The sequence below is a fragment of the Sceloporus undulatus genome, chromosome 2, assembly GCF_019175285.1.
Source record: "Sceloporus undulatus isolate JIND9_A2432 ecotype Alabama chromosome 2, SceUnd_v1.1, whole genome shotgun sequence".
In the NCBI taxonomy this organism is placed as follows: domain Eukaryota; kingdom Metazoa; phylum Chordata; class Lepidosauria; order Squamata; family Phrynosomatidae; genus Sceloporus; species Sceloporus undulatus.
In genome coordinates this window covers 206,356,132-206,378,245 of record NC_056523.1, presented here as the reverse complement: position 1 = coordinate 206,378,245, position 22,114 = coordinate 206,356,132, and the positions used below count along the sequence as shown (strand labels likewise).

The 22,114-nt window shown below is 39.2% G+C and overlaps 1 protein-coding gene across 1 annotated transcript in view; it reads left to right on the top strand.

Annotated features, from left to right (window-relative positions):
* Window positions 1-4,173: 4,173 nt before the first annotated feature.
* SHOC1 (shortage in chiasmata 1) overlaps window positions 4,174-22,114 on the top strand; it is a 55,195-nt gene continuing 37,254 nt past the window's right edge. Inside the window, exons 1-7 of the mRNA XM_042447673.1 lie at window positions 4,174-4,300; window positions 7,424-7,508; window positions 9,897-10,026; window positions 12,225-12,306; window positions 16,500-16,693; window positions 18,573-18,735; window positions 21,069-21,159. Coding sequence (XP_042303607.1) covers window positions 7,464-7,508; window positions 9,897-10,026; window positions 12,225-12,306; window positions 16,500-16,693; window positions 18,573-18,735; window positions 21,069-21,159 — 705 coding nt within the window. The 5' untranslated portion in view covers window positions 4,174-4,300; window positions 7,424-7,463. The remainder of the gene's footprint in view (window positions 4,301-7,423; window positions 7,509-9,896; window positions 10,027-12,224; window positions 12,307-16,499; window positions 16,694-18,572; window positions 18,736-21,068; window positions 21,160-22,114) is intronic.

Sequence of the window (22,114 nt, the reverse complement as noted above, 5' to 3'; positions counted from 1 at the left end):
TCCCAGCGGCTTCATGTAAATGTTGAATAGCATAGGGGACAGAATCGCTCCCTGAGGGACACCAGATGTCAGGGCCCTCCTATCGGAGCGACAGTCCCCCAGCTCCACCATCTGGGACCTGCCCGAGAGGTAGGAACGGAACCACTGCAAAGCAGTGCCCCCAATTCCCAACTCCCTCAGGCGACCCAGAAGGATACCGTGGTCAATGGTATCGAAGGCCGCTGAGATGTCCAAAAGTACTAACAGGGACACGCTCCCCCTGTCCATACCCAGACGGAGATCATCAACTAAGGCGACCATGGCAGTCTCAACTCCATAGCCCGCCCGGAAGCCGGTTTGAAATGGGTCCAGAAAATCGGTGTCGTCCAAGATCGACTGAAGTTGGAAGGCGACTGCTCTCTCGATCACCTTCCCCAAAAAAGGTAGCAGCGAGATGGGCCTATAATTATTATGAAGCAGGGGGTCTAAGGAGGGCTTCTTTAGCAGGGGTTTAACCACTGCTAATTTTAATTTAGATGGAAACTGACCCTCACTTAGAGATGTGTTGATTATGTGGTGCAACATTAGCCGCACCACATCTCCCCCCTGAGCTGTCAACCATGAGGGACAGGGATCAAGAGAGCAAGTCGTCCTCCTAACACTTCGGAGGATCTTGTCCACTTCATCGGTACTAACAAACTCAAAGTGATCCAGTATAACAGGGACCACGGACGCTTCGGACATCTCTACTACAATATCTGCACCAAGACAGGCGTCGAGATCAGCCCTTACCCGAGAGATTTTATCCGCAAAGAAGTTGTTAAAATCGTCGCAGCAGGCTTTAGATGGCTCTAAAATAGGGCTCAGGGTGGGAGGGAGACGAGTTAGCTCCCTCACAACCCTGAACAGCTCTGCCGGACGCGACTCTGCGGACGCAATACGTGCAGCATAGAAAGAATTCTTTGCTGCACGTATTGCCACTCCATAAGCTCTCAAATGAGAGCGAAGGAGTGTCCTGTCGGACAAGTGCTGATGTCTTCGCCATTTGTGCTCTAGTCGTAAATCCTGATTTTGCTATTTTATATAAGGGACCCACTATTTTATATAAGGGACACCCACCTTGTGAGAGAAAAGTGAGATTTATCTTTGAAATAAATAAATAAAATCACTATGCCATGGTATATCATGGGACTTGAGCATCCATGGATTTTGGTATCCACAAGTGTCCTGGAAACAAATCCCAGCAGATACAAAGGGCCCACTGTATTTAAATAACAATAATAAATACCTATTTTAAACCATTTTTAAAATCCTTTTAGCATAGAAAGTTGGGGGTTTGGAGTTAAAGTGTAGAAAATAAATAATAATTTGACTCACACCCAGGCACCACTGTTCCTTCCTGAGAATAAGGCTTGTTTTTTGTTTAAGTCCTATCAACAGCCTAAAGCAGATCAGCTGAGTGGATCATATCCACACAGGCAAAGATCTATTGGTGCTTAATTGAGTCCTGTGCAGGGATGGGAGAGCTTAGCTAGAATTAGCTGGTAAAGCTCTATGAAGTCTTTGCTGTCCATCTGCCAGGAAAGCTGTAAAATGGCTCATTCCAAACTCGACTGATGCTGCCAAAAGAGAAACAACTGCATGTGAAAGCAACCACTTGCCTATGGCTGCGTCCACACCACAGAAATAAACCAGTTTGATCCCAATTTAATTGGCATGGCTTAATGCTAAGCAATTCCAGGATTTGTAATTTTGTGATACATTTAGCCTTCTGTGTCAGAGAGGTCTGGTACCACAACTACAGTTTCCAGAATTCCATAGTAATGAGTCATGGCAATTAAACTCATATCAAATTGGGTTATTTCTGCAGTGCAAATGCAGCCTTGGTTAGTAGTTAGGACAAATTTAGAAAGTATAATGCTTTTTTAAAACTTAAATTAACTGAAATAGCCCATTTTGCAAGTAAAAATCCAATGGTCTGGTTAAGGTAGTGCTTGTCCAAGTGTTTGATCCAAAGGGATATAGAAAGATCACTCTACTCTATCTTTTGATATTTTAGGCTGCATCCTTACTGTAGAAATAATCCAGTTTGACACCACTTCAATTGCCATGGCTCAATGATATAAAATTCTAGGACCTGTAGTTTTGTGAAGTATCTAGCCTTCTCTGTAAGAGAGCTCTGGTGCCACAATAAACTACAATTCCTATAATTCCATAGTACTGAGCCATGGCAGTTAAAGTGGTGTCCAACCAGATTATTTCTGCAGTGCGGATGCAGCCTTGGTCAAGTTGTTGTGCATTTCTCCTCACCTCACCTGAATTCAATAGAGGGTGTCAGTTAACAAGCCATTGCATATATCACTGAAGATTTAATGCTATCAATACAGATGGAGCACTTAAATGGTTGTTCATTTGTGACCCCCTAGGCTACATTAAGTCCTCTCTAAAAGACCCCAAGTTAGATCACGTCCTGATTCACCTAAAACTGTAATTATAATGCAGTATTATTTTGTGAGGGTGGAGAATGATCCATAAAAGAGAGGAAGGAATATATATTTCCACCTCAGAAGCATATTGTGTACATCTGATTTGTTCTACGTGCCTTATTTTTCTACATGGTTTAATTCAGTTTTTCTGCAAAGCAGCCTTGAACCACTAATCTTTATATTCGATTTATTAAGCCTGGTTTGGGTATGCACATGATTAATTATGGATGGATTTATGCTTCAGTGGATATTCTACTGAATTCTACAGTGGATTTAACATACATTATGGCAATTTAGAGAGTTAAGTCGGGCATAAGTCCTCTCTATTCTGTCACATCTAGAGAAGAGCCCTAGGCATAGATGCAGAGGGTTTGAAAAGTTATTTTAAAAATGTTAGTAATAACAGTTCTAAAGGGCATTTAAAAAAACCAAAACACCTTTACCTTCATATTTTTCAGTAGTAACTACCGTATATACTAGATTATAAATCAACCTCGTATATAAATTCAGGGCAGGTTTTGGGCCCAAAATTATGGATTTTGAAACTATGAATTCCAGAATCCCATAACACTGAGCCATGGCAATTAAAGTGGTGTCAAACTGGATTATCTCTGCAGTGTAGATGCAGCTGATGTGGTGAAATTGGAACTGGGTCTAAGGTTTGCATGACTCCTTCCCTGCCTTGTTATTCAACAATATACAGTTCTCAAATGGGGAGTGTACATATTTTTATTAATACTGTAATTATCCAAACCCTGTTCTCTCAAAAATTTATGGTGGTTTGTCTGATCCCACATTCAAACAATGGCCCCGTATAGACAGGCCAAAATAAAGCTACTTCAGGTCACTTTGGAGGTATGCTGCTTAAATGATACATAAGGGTCCAGAAGCCACGCCAAAGCCACGCTCCGGTCCTAAGGACTGGTGCATGGCTTTGACACAGCTCCCGGGCTCTTAGGATGCATGCATAATTTAAAAACAGCATACCTCCAAAGTGATTCAAAATAGCTTAACTTTGGCCTGTCTGTACGAGCCTAATATGACCAAAAAAGTGATTCAGGGCACCTCTGTCTTAATTTAGAATAAAACAGGTGGAGGTTTAGAGACCTAGTGTGGTGTAGTGGTTTGAGTGTTGGACTGGAACTCCAGACCAGGGTTCAAATCCCCACTCAGCCATGGAAACCCACTTGGGTTTTAGCATGGATGAGTCAAAATCTCTCAGCCTTAGAGGACGTCAGTGCCAAACACTCTCCAAACATTTCCGACTTAAGGTGAACCTATCATGGGGTTTTCTGCATCTTCAATTTTAAAAAATCTCCTCTCTCTTTTTTTTTAATTATAAAAAGCACCCTACTCGCTGGTGCAGGCTTTGTTTATACCCCTTGCTTAACAAAAGCCTCATCTGCACTGTAGAAATAATGCAGTTTGACACTACTATGGATCAATGCTATGGAATTCTGGAACTGGTAGTTTTGTGAGATATTTAGCCTTCTCTGTCAGAGTGCTCTGGTGCCACAACAAACTACAAATCCCGGGATTCCATAACATTGAGCCATAGCGGTTAACAGGGATGTCAAACTGCATTGTTTTTCCACATTAGACCAAAATCAACAATAAAACGGCTCCTCTTTCCAAGTACCTATAGTCCCTGCATCGTGTGAATGAAGCTGAGGCTTCAGAGAAACCACCCACTTCTACTGTTTTGCTTGGTTAATGTAAAATAAAAAGTCTGTTTGCTTGATTATGTTATTCCTTCATGGCCTACTTAACTCGATTTATTACCTATAAATCTATTTAACTTTCAAGAAAAGGCAAATAACTCATGCTGTGGACAGGTGGGTATTTATATGTAAGTAACTCTGGGAGAAAATATTAAATGTTTTCCCAGAAATGTGAGGAATCACATATTTTAATTTGCTCTCTGCCAGTTTCTATTAATACAGAGAATTTCTCCCTTAGGGAAATGTTCTCCTATGGAAAGACAGGTGGAAGCCATGCTGTTCTGACTGAAATAGGGCTGGCCTACATGAAAGGGAAGGAAGGCCATAGGAAGCCATGGCAAGTTAAGAGCTTATCCATACTGCAGAAATAAAGCAGCTTGACACCACTTTTATCAGCCATCTTGTGGAATCCTGGGATTTGTATTTTGGTGAGATATTCAGACTGCTCTGATAGAGAGCTCTGTTGTCTCACAAAACTACAAATCCCAGGATTCTATAGGGATAGAGTCATGGCAGTTAAAGTGGTATCAAACTGCTTTAATTCTGCAGTGTGGATTCACCCGCAGTTTCTACTTCCAAGCAGGGCAAAAACTTCCTGAAAAATAAAATGGCTTAAGCTGTTTGTGACACAGAAGCTGACTGCACTGCAGAAACAATCCAGTTTTGACACCACTTTTGTCCAAAACACATGCCAGGAATAATCCAGTTTGAGAAAGCTTTAACTGACCTGGCTCAGGAATCCTGGGAATTGTAGTTTATTGTGGTGCCAGAGCTCCTTGACAGAGAAGGTTCACAAGACTACAACTCCCAGAATTCCCTAACATTGAGCCAGAGCAGCTAAAGCGGTCTCAAATTGGATTATTTCTGCAGTGTGTTTTGGCTCAATTCTAAGAAATTCTAGGAACTGTAGTTTTGTGAGTCATTTAGCCTTCTCTGTCAGAGAGCTCTGATGCCACAATAAACTACAATTCCCAGGATTTCATAGAACTGAGCCATGGCAAGTTAAAGTGATGTCAGACTGGATTATTTGTGCAGTGCGGATGCAGCCATAATGGCCATAATTTGTAGAAAAGTGCTTTGCCCTTGTATTTATAGGAGAGGGCATGGTTCCCGCACCAACTTCTTTCCAGTATGCCTCAGTCTAACCAGTTTAAAAGAACGGCTTGTTCGTTTTTAGAGTCAAAACTTCCCACATGGCCTCACCAACAATGTCATGAGGGTGATTTTATGCTTATTTTATGCTTAAGAAAAGTGTGCAAAAGTAAGACGTGCTGTTAAAAAAGATTTCTTAAAGGATCTGCTTGTTTACCTCCCAACCTCCTTCCCCAAATTTGCCCTGAAAATAGTTATATGGAGAGATTACAGGCACATTAAATCAAATTTTATCAGAGCAGCAGTGCCACTGCCCTTTCTCCCAATTTCACAGTTTTAGGAGTTTGTGGCTCTGTTGCGTTCATATCATTTCCGACTTACGGCGACCTTAAGGCAAGGGGTTTTATTAGTAAGTTTCTTCAGAGGGGTTTCCCCATTGCAAGGCTGAGAGTATTAATTCAGAATGAACTTCCACTTCGTCACTCCATAACTACATCCGCACTGGAGAAATAATCCAGTTTGACAACGCTTTAACTGCCATGGCTCAATGCTATGGACTTAGGATAGGGCTCAGAATGACTCCGCATAAACAGCAATCACATGTGATAATCTATCACGTAATAACATGAATTCTCATGAATGGGTCTGGAATGGCTTCGGATTGGAGTTCCAAAAATCGTCATGTGACAGCCTTTGTAATTAAAGTGGTGTCAAACTGGATTATTTCTTCAATGCGGATGCAGCCTAGGTCTTCTATTTGGAGACTGGGAGAAGGGGAAAGTAATGTTGAGACTTCTGTGAGGCATTAAGCCTTCTCTGGGCCAAAACATACTTCAGAAACAATCCAGTTTGGGACCTATTTAACTGTCCTGGGTCAAGGCTAGGGAAATCCTGGGAACAGAGGTTCTGTTTATGTACAGAATTTTCTGGTGACTTTTATGTTTGTTAACAATTTTTATTGTTATTTCAGACAACACACTTTTGAATGCATCACAAAACAGGAACTAGTGTATAAATGCAGCTGTAAAGTATATTGGAATAGACTGTTTTTATGAGGTAGTGTCAAAGATCTCCCTTTCAGAAGTGTATTAGGATCGTCTAAAATATAGATAACGTTTTAGCACGGAAAGCAAGGAATTATTCTCTTTCAGTTCATTTTTTTATTATTATTTGTTAGCATGGTAAAGTTTGATATATACTATTTATGAAATATGTACAATTATAGCAGCTTTGCTCTGGTGCCACAACAAACTACAGTTCCCAAAATTCTGTAGCATTGAGCCATGGCAGTTAAAGGGGTGTCAAAGCAGTGTCAAAATGTATGGCTTTAAGATTGGGAACATTATAATAGTTCTTAAAGTGGCCAGAATATGTTGGTTTGGCTGAGGGTGTAGCCACACTGCAGAATTAAAGCAGTTTGACACCACTTTAAGTATCATGACTCTACCCTACAGAATGCTAGGATTTGTAGTTTGGTGAGGCACAAGACAGACCAGGCTGAATACCTCACCGAACTACGAATCCCAGGATTTTGTAAGATAAAGTCATGGTAGTTAAAGTGGAATCAAACTGCTTTAATTCTGCAGTGTCACTATATGCCTCAGAAGAATGGAGCATGTTGAAAAATATCTTTCTGTGGTGATTTACCATAGTCTTGACTAGTTATTTTCATTATATGAAATTACTTCGCCATATGGTCTGTCTCTGGTCCGCATCTTCGCTCAAGATTTGTGCCACTGCAGAAGGAGGCATGGAAACTCAATGCAGTGCTGACAGTAGTCATATAATGACTGCAGCTAGGATGTAAATAACTCGGTTCTTTTCCCAGTTTTAAACACTGTAGGGTTGCATCCACACTTCAGAATAATCCAGTTTGACACCACTGTAACTGCCATAACTCAGTGCCATGGAATTTAGGAACTGTAGTTTGTTGTGTGGCACCAGAGCTCTCTGACAGAGAAGACTAAATGTCTCACAAAGCTACAAATCCCAGAATTCCATAGCAGTGAGCCATGGCAGTTAAAGTAGTGCCTAGGTCTATTAGAGGCTGGGAGAAGGGAAAAGTAATGTTGAAGGGTTCTGTTCATGTACCGGATTTTCTGGTGATTTTATGTGTTCTTAAACAATTTTTGCCTCTTATTTCAGACAGCTGCACTTTTGAATACTTCGCAAAACAGAAAACATTATGTTTGCAGCTGTAAAGTATATTGGAATAGACTATTATTATGAGGTACAGTGTCAAAGTTCTCCATCTCTTCCCCTTTCAGAAATGTGTTAGGATTGTCCACTCTAAAATATAGATAATGTTTTAGCACAGAAAGCAAGTACAGTAATGTACAATTACAGCAACATTTGGAAAAACAAGACCTTCTTGAGTTTTTAATATTTATTTCACTAATTTCTTCTGAATATCTACATTAAAGAATATGCTATGACATAGGAATGTAAATCTTCCCAGTGCCTTCTTTTCAGAAGGAAAAATGTGATTTAGTATATGAAACCATTTATTTTATTGTGCTCTAATATGTTCATAGTAGTGTTACGGGGATCAGATTTCATTATAGGTTTGGAATGAAGCTAGTTGAGATACAAACATATGAGCTCATACAGACAGGCCAAAATAAAGCTGCTTCGGGTTACTTTGGAGGTACGCTGTTTAAATGATGCATGTGTCCTAAGAGGCCAGAAGCCGTGCCAAAGGACTGGAGCATGGCTTTGGCTCAGCTTCTGTCCTCTTAAGATGCATGTATCATTTAAACAGCACACCTCCATACTGACCCGAAGTAGCTTTATTTTGGCCTGTCTGTATGGGCCCATATATGACCTAAAAGAGTATGTGTTTATAAATATGGAGTCATAAAAGATGCAGGAATTTCCGAAGTAGAAAATGTATTTTAAAAAACTGAAGAGATTAAGAGACTATTAATTTAATGTTTTGTTTAAAACAAACAAACAAACAGTTTCATATATATACCGCTTCATACTTAACTAACAGTGTCTAAGCGGTTTACAACTGTAAGCTAATTTTATATGGTTAGGTGATTGTTTGGTGGAATAAGGGATAACGTAGGGGATTTTTTTTTTAATGTTTGTATTTGTAAGTGAAGTGTCACGGTTGTTTTCGATGTTTTGTGTGTTTTTAAAGTATGTGAGAATGATTTTTTTAATGTTAAAAAAAGAGTGGGGTTAACCTTTCTGCCAGATTAAAAATGGCAATAATAGTCAATAGCTTGGTTTTAAAAATCAAGTCCTAAAAGACTTGACTAAAAGACTTTAAAGGTCCTAAAAGACTTAATAATCCTATTGCTAAACAGTAAACCCAGTGGAACATAGTTGGACTTATTTCCAAGTAAACATAGATAGGAATGGGTGACAAACCTCTTCTATGGAATCAACAGAGTATATCAGTTTAACCAAATCTGTGAAAATTAAGATTGAATTTTTCCATATCTGAAGTAGACTTGTAATGGCTGGAATCTTGTTGGGGACATGCACAGGTGTAACCCCTTGTTAAAACTCCTTATGTGCAAGGACGTAGCCAGGGGGGGTTCTTGGGGTCCGGACCCCCCCCCTTCCATTAGAAAAATGAATGGTGTGTACTGCTGTGCCGCCGCACCCAAGCCCCAATATAATGGTGGCACTTAGTCTGGACCCTCCCCCCTTCGTAAAATCCTGGCTATGTCCCAGTTATGTGCTTTTTTCATTTGGTCAATAAGAAGTCATTCAGTGCTTCCTTGTGCAATGACCCCTTATGCAACTCCACTTTTCTCATCCTGTGGCATACCCCTTTGGTCATTCATGATCTAGCTATTTGTTCTGCAGCTCTGAGAAATGAAGAGCTGTCCTTCTGCCAGGCATCCAACATATTCACTGGAAGTTCAGGCAGTAGGCACATGGTGCCTAGGAACCCTCTACTGATTTGTTTAATAATTTTAATTGTTTAATAATTTTAAACTATATGATCTCAGGGCCATGTTTATTGAAATCATTTTAATCAATTAAAAATATAAACAATAAGAAATAATTTAAACTGATTTAAATTTAAATTTAAAGCCTATTAAATAATTTGACAGGTTAAAACATTTATTTATTTGTTAGTTTGTTCATTGGCTTTACAGTCAACCCATGCCGTACATGGGGGATCCGTTCTGGACACACACCCCTACATAAGCCAAATTGTGCGTACTCAAGCCCCATTCATGCAGTGCAGCATGCGCCACAGGCATGCACCCCATTCTGACAATAATGCAGCCATTTTATTTGTGGGGATGTGATTGGCTGTGTGGGGGTGTGTGCCTCAGTGCTTGCAAAGTGTGTTTTACAGCTGGTGAACAGTCCCACTGACTCAGAAGCAAGTACTGTAGATGCTCGTGAAGAGTTCCACTCCATCAGTGTAACAACAAATTCAGGGCATGTATTTAAGGATATACACAAAATGTCTGTGTACTAGAAAAAGGAAATGCATCTCTTGATGTGATCACTTAACACTTCCAGTGACAGGACTGGCTAAGCCAACTCAGCATATTAGTATGGTTATTTAGGAAGCAATTAATTATATAATATAAGCAAAGCTGAAACAGTCTCACTCATAATCATGCAGTATATTTTTCTTGTGCAGAAAGTGGCTAGGGAGAGGCTTTCCTTTGAGTGCTTGGCTATTCACATCCCTTCCTGTTTATACCAGGATAAAAATTATTATCATGATGGAAGATTTGCTGATGATAAATATAGGAAACCCTGGACAAGAGGTATGATATATCTAACTGTCATATTTAATTTATATTTTAAATATGTAAATAGTCAAGTATAAATGATAGAAAAGGCCAGAGAACCTGGCTGAGATCCAAAATGTCTGTGGATAACCTTGTGTACAAAATATATTACCCATTCAAAGCATTCTCTTGTCATATTAGAACAGCTCAAAGCATTCCATTAATAAAATAGTTCTTCCAGTTTTATGTGCATCCTGCACATAAAAGCTATCCTTGTCAATATAGCTATAGTGCATTTTATTTGATGTCAGTAAAGACTGTTAATACTGGTTTTGTTCACAGTTATTCCAATTATTCAAATACTGTTTTCAGACCACTTTGTATTCATTCAGTGTCATTGTCTTGTCTGAGAGTAAATCTTGCATGAGCACAAGGGACAGATATATCTTTTTAAACAACCTGAACACAAGAAAACATACCCAGGGGTAGCCATGTTAGTCCTACAGCAAAGTACAATAACATCCAAAATCGACAAAAGAAGGATACCTTTATGGGGACAACTAAAATGCAATTTTTTTAAAAAAGTACATAATGCAAGCTTTGAAGCTCCACTGGCTTCTTCATCAATCAAAGGTATTAAAAGTCATAAAGGAGAAAAGAAGAAGAAATATAACCATGTTAGAATCATAGGTCTACATTTTGTAAAGATGTTCTTGTTGTTGAGATGGTAGGGAGAAATATCCATGCAGGCAAACGCCATTCCTTCTGGCCATGTTAGCTCTGGGAGACAAAGAGTCTGAGTAGAATTTATCCAGGGGAACAGGGAAGCTGTGACAGTTGGTGGCCTCCATATTGGTTGTGTGGTGAATCCAGTCATTAGGCTGTATCTGCACTGCAGAAATAATGAGGTTTGACACCACTTTAACTGCCGCGGCTCAAAGTATTGTTTCTGAAAACAAGTCACCCTATCACCTATGATGACTGTTCCACAAATATCAAAGCTGCAAATATGGATGACTGTAGTTTCAAAGTGGTTCTTTTCAGACAAATCGATTCTGAAGCGTATCCAATAAGTGGGAACACCAGATCAGAATCAATTCATGCTGGAGGGGAGGGATGAATGGCAGAGGGGTGTGTGTGTTTATCATCCCTCCCCAGATTTTTGGAGATGTCACACACACTCCCAGTGCTGTCTTTTGTGTGACATGGGTGTTTGTTTGTTTGTTCCTTTTAAGATACAATTCCTTGATGAATCAATAGAATGGCTTAGCAACTACTTGCCAAGACAAGTAGTTGCTAAGCCATTCTATTGATTCATTGATGAATTGTATCTTTTTTTAAAAAATAGGGCCCGATCTGTCCTCCCTGGCCCAGTATGTCCTCCTGCCTCGTTCCCTGGCCCGATCTATCCTCCCCGGCTTACTTCACCTCCGGCTTGAAGGGGCGCAAACTAATGGAGACAATAACAGTGGCAAAAAAACCCCTGGTTACACTGACATAATGAAAAGGTCCTGTTTTGTAGTGGGAACGAGGGACCTTTTGAAATCGATTTCAGACATGAAGCAAAGCCAAATCAGAAATCGCCTTATGTTACCAGTGGAAATGAGCCCTTTGTGTATAAAATTACCTTCAGGTTATATGTAAGATGTATCCATACATGAGCTTCTGTTTATATTTGGATCTCATCTCCACGATATTTAATTATGTAGATGCAAATATTCCAAAATCTGAAAAAAAACCAAAACACTTCTGATGCCAAGCATTTTGGATAAGGGAGATTAAACCTGTATAGCCTGTATTTTTGTATTTTGAGGGGTATTGCAGTCATAAGTGCATTGCACACCAACAGTAACAATTTTGAAGTTTTGCTGCAGATTATGCTTCTTGTAGTGAGTAGCTGAGCTACTGCATATAGGTAGATGAAGGGCCTGTGGCTGCTAGTGGGAAAGTTTCTTCTTATACACTTTCCCCTCATGTCTTGGGTCTCTTTGCTTGCCTGTGTTGACCATTCTAGCCAGTGGCCACCAAAGACTTGTAGGATTATACAGTACATGCTGGAGCCCTAAGGTCTTTTCAAAGTGCACCATATGTATTTCTGCTTGGAAATGCCTTTGACCCATTTCTGCTTTCATTTACTAGAATTTTTCTTCCATCAGGAAAACAAAAGGAATAAATTGTTTTGATACTGCCTCTTTTGAATTATTGTTGCCTTCTTTTTGTTTATTCTGCTGCAGTTTCTATTGATTCCACTCAGATGACATTTTCTATGCTTGATCTCTGGAAGAAGAGTCTTTACATAGATGATTTCTTGGAGAGGTGAGTCCTCTTAATTTATACAGTTAGGTGGAATCTGTTAGTATCATTAGCAACAAAGTTTACCATGCAGTTAATTAAATCTCATTTTGGGAAAAAGGCAGGATATAAATCTGATAAATGAATAAATAAATTCATTTAGTCCTATTATGTTCAAGATACAATACATAGCTTAAGGATAAAACCATTGGAATTCAGCTGCTAATAGTTACCCAAGCCCTCTTGTTGCTTCCTATTGAGCAAAATTCATTCTCCTATTGAAGTCAATTGTGGATGCCCTCCCAGGACCCTAGTATTTTTGGGGACAGCTTTCGCACCCCATTAAAGAATACTGGTCCTGCTTTTCTTTCTCCTGCATGTGGGGCATTACATTTGCAAAAGGCCTACATGTGTAAATCCAATACATATAGGTCTGAACCATAAAAATAATATCCTCCAGATAAAGCAGGAATTTAACATGCAGCCTGGGCCCAAATTTGCTGAATTTATGCATGTACTATAGGTGCAATTCAATCATTACATCACAATTCGTAGTGGGGTACCATCAGGGGCATCAAGATACAATTTTGCTTTTCCCATCATATTTACTTTCTGGTTGAGAAAATAATTCCAACATTCACATGGGTCTTACAGTAGGAATAGGAAACTTATGACTCTTCAGTTGTTGCTGGGCTATGACTTTTATCATTATTCACCATTGCTATTATATCTAAGGGTGGTGGCAACTGCAGTCCAAAAAGGTCTGGAGAGCCACACTTTTCCCACTGCTGTTTCATGTGCTAAATCTTGTAGCTTAAATTAATTGGTCACCTCCCTTCATAAATAAAATAAAAATGAATGAATAAATAAAATGTTTATTTTAATTTAGTTTTTATGGGGGAGACATCTGGAGGGACACAGTCTCCATGGTTTCTGAGGGGCTAATATGGCCCCTAGTCTTTGCCCACTCTGTTGTCTACGCTGAGGACAGAGAGAGATAAAAGAAATAAGGAGGAGGTGAAATAAACCAGACCCTCTAGTTATCTTATTCTGTACTGTACAGAATATGCTCCTGTTCTTCAGGTTAAGGGGGAATGGATTATAATGTGACATTTTGCTGCTTTCTACTACATTGCACTATGAGAACGAGAACTTTCCATCATTAAGCAAGTTCCATTGTTTGAGAGCCACCGTGCTGTACTACTTTGAGCATTGGACGATAACTCTAGAGGCCAGGGTTTGAATCCCTGTTCAGCCATGGAAACCCACTGGGTGACCTTAGACAAGTCACACTCTCTCAGCCTCCAAGGAAGATAAAGAATAATAATCTCTGAATAAATCTTGCCAAGAAAATTGCATGATAGGTTAACCCTAGGGTTGCTATTCATTGGAAACAATTTGAAAGGACATAACAATTGTTTATACAGGCAAACTAATAAATTTGTTCTGTAATCTTCTACAAAGCAAGCAAACCCAGAAAAGTACACTTTATGATGTTATATCTCAAAACAAGAAGGATGACATCATAGCATTTTAGCCACTGAAATAATGTACTTACTCTTAAATAAGACAGAGGGCAAACAAATCATAGAATGACCTTGTTTGTTAAAATATAATTAAGATGCTTTAATGGTTTATAAAAGATTATTCAATAGAAAAAATCATAATCAGAATGCTAAAATAATTTTCTATAGACAGTCAGATTAGCTGTTATCCAATTTAGTTATTTCTCACAAATGAAAAAAGCTTTTTTATGTCTCCATGTGCATTCATTTTGGCTAATATGAGAGACACGTTATTTTTGTACATCTACATAGAGTCAATTAATCCTTTTCATAGGATGACCTTGTTCTTCTTGTCTCTTGCATTTAGTTAATTCTAAAGATTGTATTGACTTTCTGCTGACACTACTGTTCTTAAGCCAAGAGTTTACTTAGGGAGTCGAATAAATTAAGTTTCAGACAAGCCGGAATAGAAACTGTCAAAGTCAGTAAAACAGGCACCCGAAAAAGTAAAAGGTGTGGTTCTTAGATCAGTTCCTTCATTTAGAAAGTGCAGAGGCAGGAGACTGAAGAGTTCCAGAGCATTTTGGGATATGGGTATCAGAAGAAGCCTTGGATCTGCTGGATCCGAAGTCCTCTCGCTTCACCAGAACACTCCTCAATCATGTTCAGTAAGTGTCAGCCAGCCTACAGCTAATTTCAAAGGTCATCTTCTCTCCCTTTTGTTGCAAGGGGAAACTGAAAGGAAAAGGAAAAGAGGAAATGTCACTAATAGAGAAAAGCTGCCCTCCTCTTATGCCCCAAGCCTTGGAAGATGAAACTCTAGAACTGTTCTCACTGCCTATCCTCTTAACATCCAAAAAGTGAATTTGGTTTTTTGTGTGGCTTAGAGGGAATGGCAGGCATTTGGAGGCTAGCAAGTACTGTAACTCTAAAACACTACTGGCCAACCCAAAACAACTTTTAAGTTACAAGTATCTGTAGGGCATGTCTTCACAGGTACCGTGGCATGCTACCTATAGTAATGATTTTAAAAACGGAGCAATTTGAGGCACAAAATGTTCATGAGACCACTGAAAATGGAATAAAAGAAAGGAAAAAACAGAAAATTAGGTAAAATGAAATTTATCTGTTTAGCTTTCAGGTGCAAAGGGGAAATAGAATTAGGATATTCCACAACTCCTGAACTGCCACCTCCACAGTACTCCACAACTGTAAGATAGAGGTGGGGATCATGTGCTCCTACAAATATTGCTGGACTGCAACCTCCAGCATTCTTCACTGTTGGTAAACCAGCTAGTGCTGCTGGTAGTTGCAATCCAACACTATTTAGATGGCTGCATGATTCCCAATTTGTCAAGTGTGAAGCTGGCAGCACTTTAAAGTACAGCAGGGAAAGGCTTCCTGGAGCTGGGTGTTGGAAGTAATGGTGAAAGGTCTTTTTTTCCCTTTCCCACTCGTGAAACTATCCACTCTTCAAAAACATCTGAGCAATTCTTCAAGTAGTTGAAATACTCCTGTGATGGATTAGAAGAAATGTTCCAGTGCAAAAGTCTCCTACAGACAGGACAAATGTGCTGGGAGCTTGTGTTATTTCTTGTCATAGTTCTCAAGAGTTTAAAAAAGTATCAAAATGATGTTTCTGTTATCCTGGAGCATCTTCTGGCAGTTTTCAACACCAACGAGAACATTAGTTCCTAAACTCAAGCAGGTTTCTTTTTAATTCCGAGATATATCAGAATAATATGTTCCCTTCTATTCTTATCCTTCCTTTTTCTTTTTAAATACCTTCAGACTTACAGTGGTGTTGTGCATCAGTGAAATGGCATTTTCGCATTATAACTTTGTAATTTAAAAAAAATTAAATAATTTGGACAGGAGAAATTTTGCCCTTCAAACCATAAGAACACCTCAGCAAATTATTCTCCAGTTTATTTTAAAAGACATCTTGAAGACCCTGTAGTACAGACATAGCTACAAAGAGATCCTGACAGAAGAATGGAACGAGAGGATGTGGAAGTGGCAAAAACTGTCTGAATCCATCAAAGTGCAAGGAGCTGGGCCTTGAGAATTCATACTTCTTTAGACCAGTCTGAAAGATACCTAAGTTTCCACTTTTTTTCTCTCATATCTGTATTTGCTCGCACTGTCCCTAGGTACCATAAGCTGGGACAAATCTTATGACTGTCCAGAATTATCCTTGCTGTTCTTATTGAGGACCAAGAAAGTTGGTTTTCTATCCCCAGACAAGTGAATTGTTGGCTAGGGCTGCCAAGAGATGCAGTCCAATAATATCTGGAGAGTCTCATGGTTTCTCAGAAATGGACTGCAACTCCTATGCTTGGGTAATGCATAGCATAATGGCTTCTAGGATAATGTTCAGAGCAGATATCTCATGTGATGTTTCCATGCCACAGAAGGAGACTAGTATAGTTCAGTAGCCCAGCAGGTGGTTTCTTTTGCAACATCAATAGTGTTTGGGTCATTGCACCTTGCATGACAGACCATTGTAGTTCTTGCTTTTACATTGTTTTAAATGAGTGCTGTCTTAACAGACTAGTTTCTTTAAATCTTTTTAAATGATTAGGTTTTGGCTGTATTGTATTTTGTCTCATATTGGGTGAAAGGCAGGTTATGAATTAAATAAATGTGAGTAGCTGGCCAATAGGTCCCATTTTCTTAAATGTACTAAACAGATGACTTTCCCACCTTCAGGAAACCCATTTCAAGCACTTGCTTCTATATTCATAATGAAGAAGTTGAAATTGTTCCAAGTTCAAATCCCTGTTCACCGTTTGATATAGAAGAGGCTTATATGCTTAAAAAGGAAAGTGAGAAGAAAGAACCTATTTCTGACAATGATTTGCAGTCTAGTTCTGCTCCAGAAGTAGTTAAAGAGCAAGAAAAAGGTAAATAAGCAGTCTGTACTTTACGCTGTGGGGTATTATCAGTGCAGTGCAACCTGGCACACAAGGTGAGGAAATTTATGTTCCAGACAGTTTGGTACTACAAGCTTGCTGCTTGGTGGCTTTTCCCACCAATTCACAATTTCTCATTGTAACCTAAATGGTTGAACCTGCATCATATTTTCCTTTTTTAGTTTCAGGCATACAGGGGTTGCATCACTGTTTTTAAAAAGTGTGGTACAAATGTCCTTCTTCATCTTTGCTGAGGCAGTTGATTTCTCCCTCTTTTAATTCTTGATTTCTGCTCTCTCTTCCTCCTCCACCACAGCAACTTCTGGCTAAACATCTTCCTTTCTCTCTTTTCTTCTCCCTGCAACCTTTTGCATTTTACTTCTCCCCTATCCCCTATTCCCCTTCCTTCCTTGTCCTTTTTCTCCCTACTCTTAAATTTTCCTCATTTTTCTTGTTCCTTCTTCCATGCCTTTCTCCCTCTTTCTCCTTCTAACTCACCTCTAGCTACACTAATAATCTTTCTTCTCTTCCCTTCCTCCCTCCTCCAAATTCTCACTAGGTTTTTCTTCTTTGATTCCTCTACTGCCAAAAAATGCTGAAACTCTTACTTGGATATGTTAAATTTAAAGATCCTATAAATGTTAAAGTAAAACTGGTTAAGTCAATTTAAATGCAGTAGAGCTTGCTTCTGAATAGAAATGCATAGATACCATTGTCTTGTTGGTTGGTCACTATCATCATCATAATCATCGTCATCATCACTATTATCACCAACATCAGCATCGTTGTCATCATCATAATCTCTCCCAAAACTTGACAATTATTAGTAGCAATATCATAGGTGGGGGGAGATGAAAGGCTGAAGGGAAATATAGCCAGTGAAGCACACATGTTTATGTGGGCAAGCCATTAAAATCAAGGTTTGGAAAAAAACCATTATTTTTCTAAGAAGCAGTTCTTACAAAAGTGTTCAAAACAGAGATGAGGAAAGTTTGGTTTGTCAGAAATGACTTGAAGGCACATAACAGCAACAGACACTGGAAAATTTAATATCCAAGTAGAGAAATATTTTTTCATTTGTTAGACTTAGTTGTTTTATTTGAATTACAGGCTGTGAGGAACTATGGTGAATGCTTAATGTATCATGCTTAATACTATCTCTACGCTCCACTCCCTTTGACTTCACCAGGGGCTGGAGTGCTCCAAATCTGGCAGCCCTAGTTATAAGAAGGAAAGGAAGAAAAAGGAGAACTTAATTCTTTTGGCCTGCATTTCAACCAGCTTTGTCTTTGAACAGGTTACCACTTAAAACCATAAACAATTTGTGAGTTTTCTTTCAGAATAGCTTTTCTATGCAGTGTAAAGTCAGGGTTGCCAGAGTGAAAACTGAAGAGAACTTCTATACTTTTCATGTAGGAAAGGTTGGCATGCAGCAAGCAGCATTTGCTGCATTTCCCTCTTCTACACAGCTATTAAAGTTACAGAGTCCTCTCCAGTTTTTATTCTGGCAACCTTATGAGAAATACTTCTGTCTGAGAATACTAATGCTCAAATAGGCTGGCTCATTGCAAAGAAGAGAAATATTTTAAAATATCTGCTCTTCAATCTGTCATTTAGGGAGCCTGAAAGCAAATTACCTTTCTTGTTTATTTGGTCTCTGAAGCTATAGAAACTTTGATAACCTAGTCCCTAGAAACTTATCCAAATGACACAATAGCCATTTAAATATGATAAATATTGAACTGGATCTGTTTAATCATGCTTTTGTTTATTCCCATGGCAACCAACAGTTTGGGTACTGTGGTGTCTTTTAGTGACCTGTAAATCTGTTACATATGACATTATATTTGGATTTTCAATTTCTTAAAAGGTTTATATATTGAAGATGAACTTATTTTTACTGACTATTTGGTGCAATATGCTAACTGGCTACCGACTCTCCAAACACTCTTAAGCCGCCTAAACATTTTCTATGTGGAGGACCCTCTTTTAAATTCTGAAGGTGACCGTATCACAGAAGAAGACATCTTCAGGTATTAGATAACTAGATGGTGTGCAATTTTTGGTATATATAATCAGTAGCTTAATATCAGCCACTGAATTGTTTTTGTGCACCTTTTTATAATTGTTGCTGTATAGAATCTGTACCTGCCAAATGTAGACCCTCTTAAGTCAACTAAGGTTTGGGAATATAAATTTGACACATTTACATAAAACTTTAAGCAAGGATTCTGATAAATTCTGACTTCCCCTTATTGTTCTGTAGACATGATTAATGTGAGCCACTAAACAACTCAATAATTGTTTATTTAGTACAAACCTGGCATGTTTCTGGAATCCTGGGGCTCATTCACACTATGAAATAACACCATTAGGTCTACTGTTTGTTCAGCAGCCAGCTGGCCAGCTGTGTCTACTTCAGCCATGCCCAGTTCACCACCACCACTTTCTCCTTCTCCTCCTCAGCTTCTCTTGTTTGGGCAGCAGCTCAGACTTGCTCCTCCCTCTTGACCACACCACTCTTACAGCAAAAAAAGCCAGCTGCTTGGTTGCTGCTTCCAGGGTGACCAGATGAAAGGGTGCAACCTATTGAGCAGCAATTGGGCACCCTCTTGCCTGCCTGGACTTGCGACAAAGGACAGTGTGGGTGAGAAGCTTTTCGGTCACTGCTTGACCAGCTGTTCAGATGCTCTTCCCTTTGTACCTGATCTCCTTGGGAGCAGCAACCAAGCAGTGACTGAGAAGTCATTAGCCTGTGCCAGTGTTGTGGCAAAGGAAGGCAAGGAAGGAATCTCAATCCTTCTTCACTGGAATGGAAAGTAGTGCAACTGGCTTCTCACTTCTCTTCTCATGAGGAAGGACTCTCAATCCAAGAGAGGCAAAGGACTCATTTGAAGAATCAACCCCAGAAACTCCTCCCCTTCCTTCTCCAGAGATGTGCATTCCCCACATGGCTTCAGGCTGTCTCTCCTTCACACACACAAACATTGTTTCTTCTACCTTTTCTCTTGGCCTGGCTGATGAAAAAAAGCAGAAGCAGCAGTGTAGATCCATCCTGCCAGAAAAGTCCCAGCAATGCTCACAAAGCTTAAGAAGGGTCCCAAATATGAAAGCTCCTTTTTGCTACCACTTCTCCCCTACCTCCACTTGCTTTGACTCCTCATCCTCACCATGGTCCTAAAGGCCATTTGTTTCCCTTGTCCTTCTTGTGTGCCAATACTTTGACTCCCATCCCTTTTTTTCTCATCAACCCCTTGCCACACCCTTTTCCTTCAAAGCACCCCTGGATTTTTCTGTTGCCCCCAAGGGTGCAATACCACCCACTTTGGGAATCACTGTATTAATTGAACAGTGTTTTTGTTCCCATGAGGATGGCTTCCACTGAAATAAGCTGTATTAGGGCTACAGAGAAAATTTCTTATTCTCTCATTTCTTGAAACAGCCTACTGAAAAATCATCAGCTTCTGCAAGAATTCAGGCTTCCAAAGGAAGAACAAGACAAAGAACACTTTCTTTTTGTGGACATTTCTGCAATTTGTGCAGAAATATCTCTGCACAAAACCTCTGTGTATTGTGTCTGTGAAGCAATGTAAACATATACAGCAACTACACAAAAACTAGTTGATCAATCAAAAAAGATGCAAATAATAATCCAATGCTTCTAATTTTCAAATGTGCATGCAATAAAACAGTGGTTTATTTTGGTTTGGCTGTGCAATTTATGACATTTGAGCAAAATTCATTTTCACAAATGGGACTGAATGTCTCTTGCCTGCCTCTCTGGCAAGAAGAAACACATTGCAAATTTTCATACACAGTAATCAGAAAAGCAAGAATTTGCATACCTCTGCTCATTGGCATATTATGAATTAATTAAATTGTATTAAATACAGTTTACATTTTTCCGTTACATTGTCTTTTTTCATTGTGTGTTGCTTTTTTGCCCTGCCTTTTGAATATATTCTGACTGTTTTCCAGATTACTGAAATATATTATGCAATTATTGTATACACTGAATGTTTAAGACTTTCAAGGTATTGACATGTTAACAATTTGGAATTTTGGAAGTTAATAGTTGTGGAGATATTTCTTTCGCTCTTATCAAATTAAGCCCACATTACACAGTGTTTTCTACAAAGAATATTGACCTTGAAAGAATTATGCTCTCCCACCATCTCTTCTTCTAAAGTTTGGTTGTATCTGGTTCATCTCTCTTACCCCTACACTGCAGTTATGAGACAGTTAAGAAGTGACACTTTGCCAGCTTAAAATAAACACCAGAGTAGCATGTTTAACTGGCATTGCAAGTGGGAAAAGTCTTTATAAAAATAGCAAACAAAAAAATAATGTGCTTTGATTTTAAAAGGGAGTGCTTAACATTCAAAAGGACTGTGACACTACTTTTCGCAGAAGAGTCACATGAAGATTTTTGCAAAGTATCTTTAAAGGATGAGAAGGTATGTGAATAATCTCCACAAATTCTGTGTAACATATCAGAACACTATGCAGTTGTTTTCTTAATTGAAATGTACATGCAGACCATGTTTAAAAAAATTCCCCAAGGTTACAAAGACGTATGCACCTCAATTGGCTGTATGCATGTTGACAATTTTGTATCAAATTTGCCTGCTCAGGCTGGCTAGATTTCCCCACCAAGGGTACTTTTTCCAGATAGGCAGTAGCCCCACATACATAGGGTTGCCATAAGTCAGGACCTCCAAACCGGAACAAATGTAGGACAAATGTAGGATAACATTTTCAAATGTAGGACACATTTTTCTAAAAATGGAGGACACACAAAAAAATTTGGTGCTTTTTAAAAAATGTTAATATAAATGCATGTTTCTTAGGCATGATCAAAATGGAGGACATTTGGGCATTATTCCTAGACAGATGGCAGAAATAGACTTCCCTTTCTGGCCAAACACCCCTCTCCATTCCAAAACACACACAACAGCACATTTGGGCATTGAACATGGCTTTACTTAACATGGCCTCTTGCATCAGAGGCTTATTCCATAACCAAACCCCTTGGGTTTAACACTTAGCATAGTTTAACATGGCTATGCATATTGAACATGTCCAGGTGGTTTCACAGTTCTTGCACCAAGTGTACTTCTCAGAAGTGTGTGTCAAGGGACTTTGGTTTTTCTTCACTGCACATGAGTTTGTAAAAATCACAGCAATTTACATTGGCCTTGCCTCAGAGGCTTGCTGATATCAATATCACCATTAAAGAACCAAAAACACACAGAAAAGGCACTTTGGAAAGTCACACTCTCTCGGCTTCAGAAACAGTGCCTGCATGCCTCTGAAGCTGACTCATAACATCATCATCATCATCATCACCACACTATCACTGTCAAAACAAGGGAGACTTGTTAGCATTAAAAGCACCCAAAACACACTTTG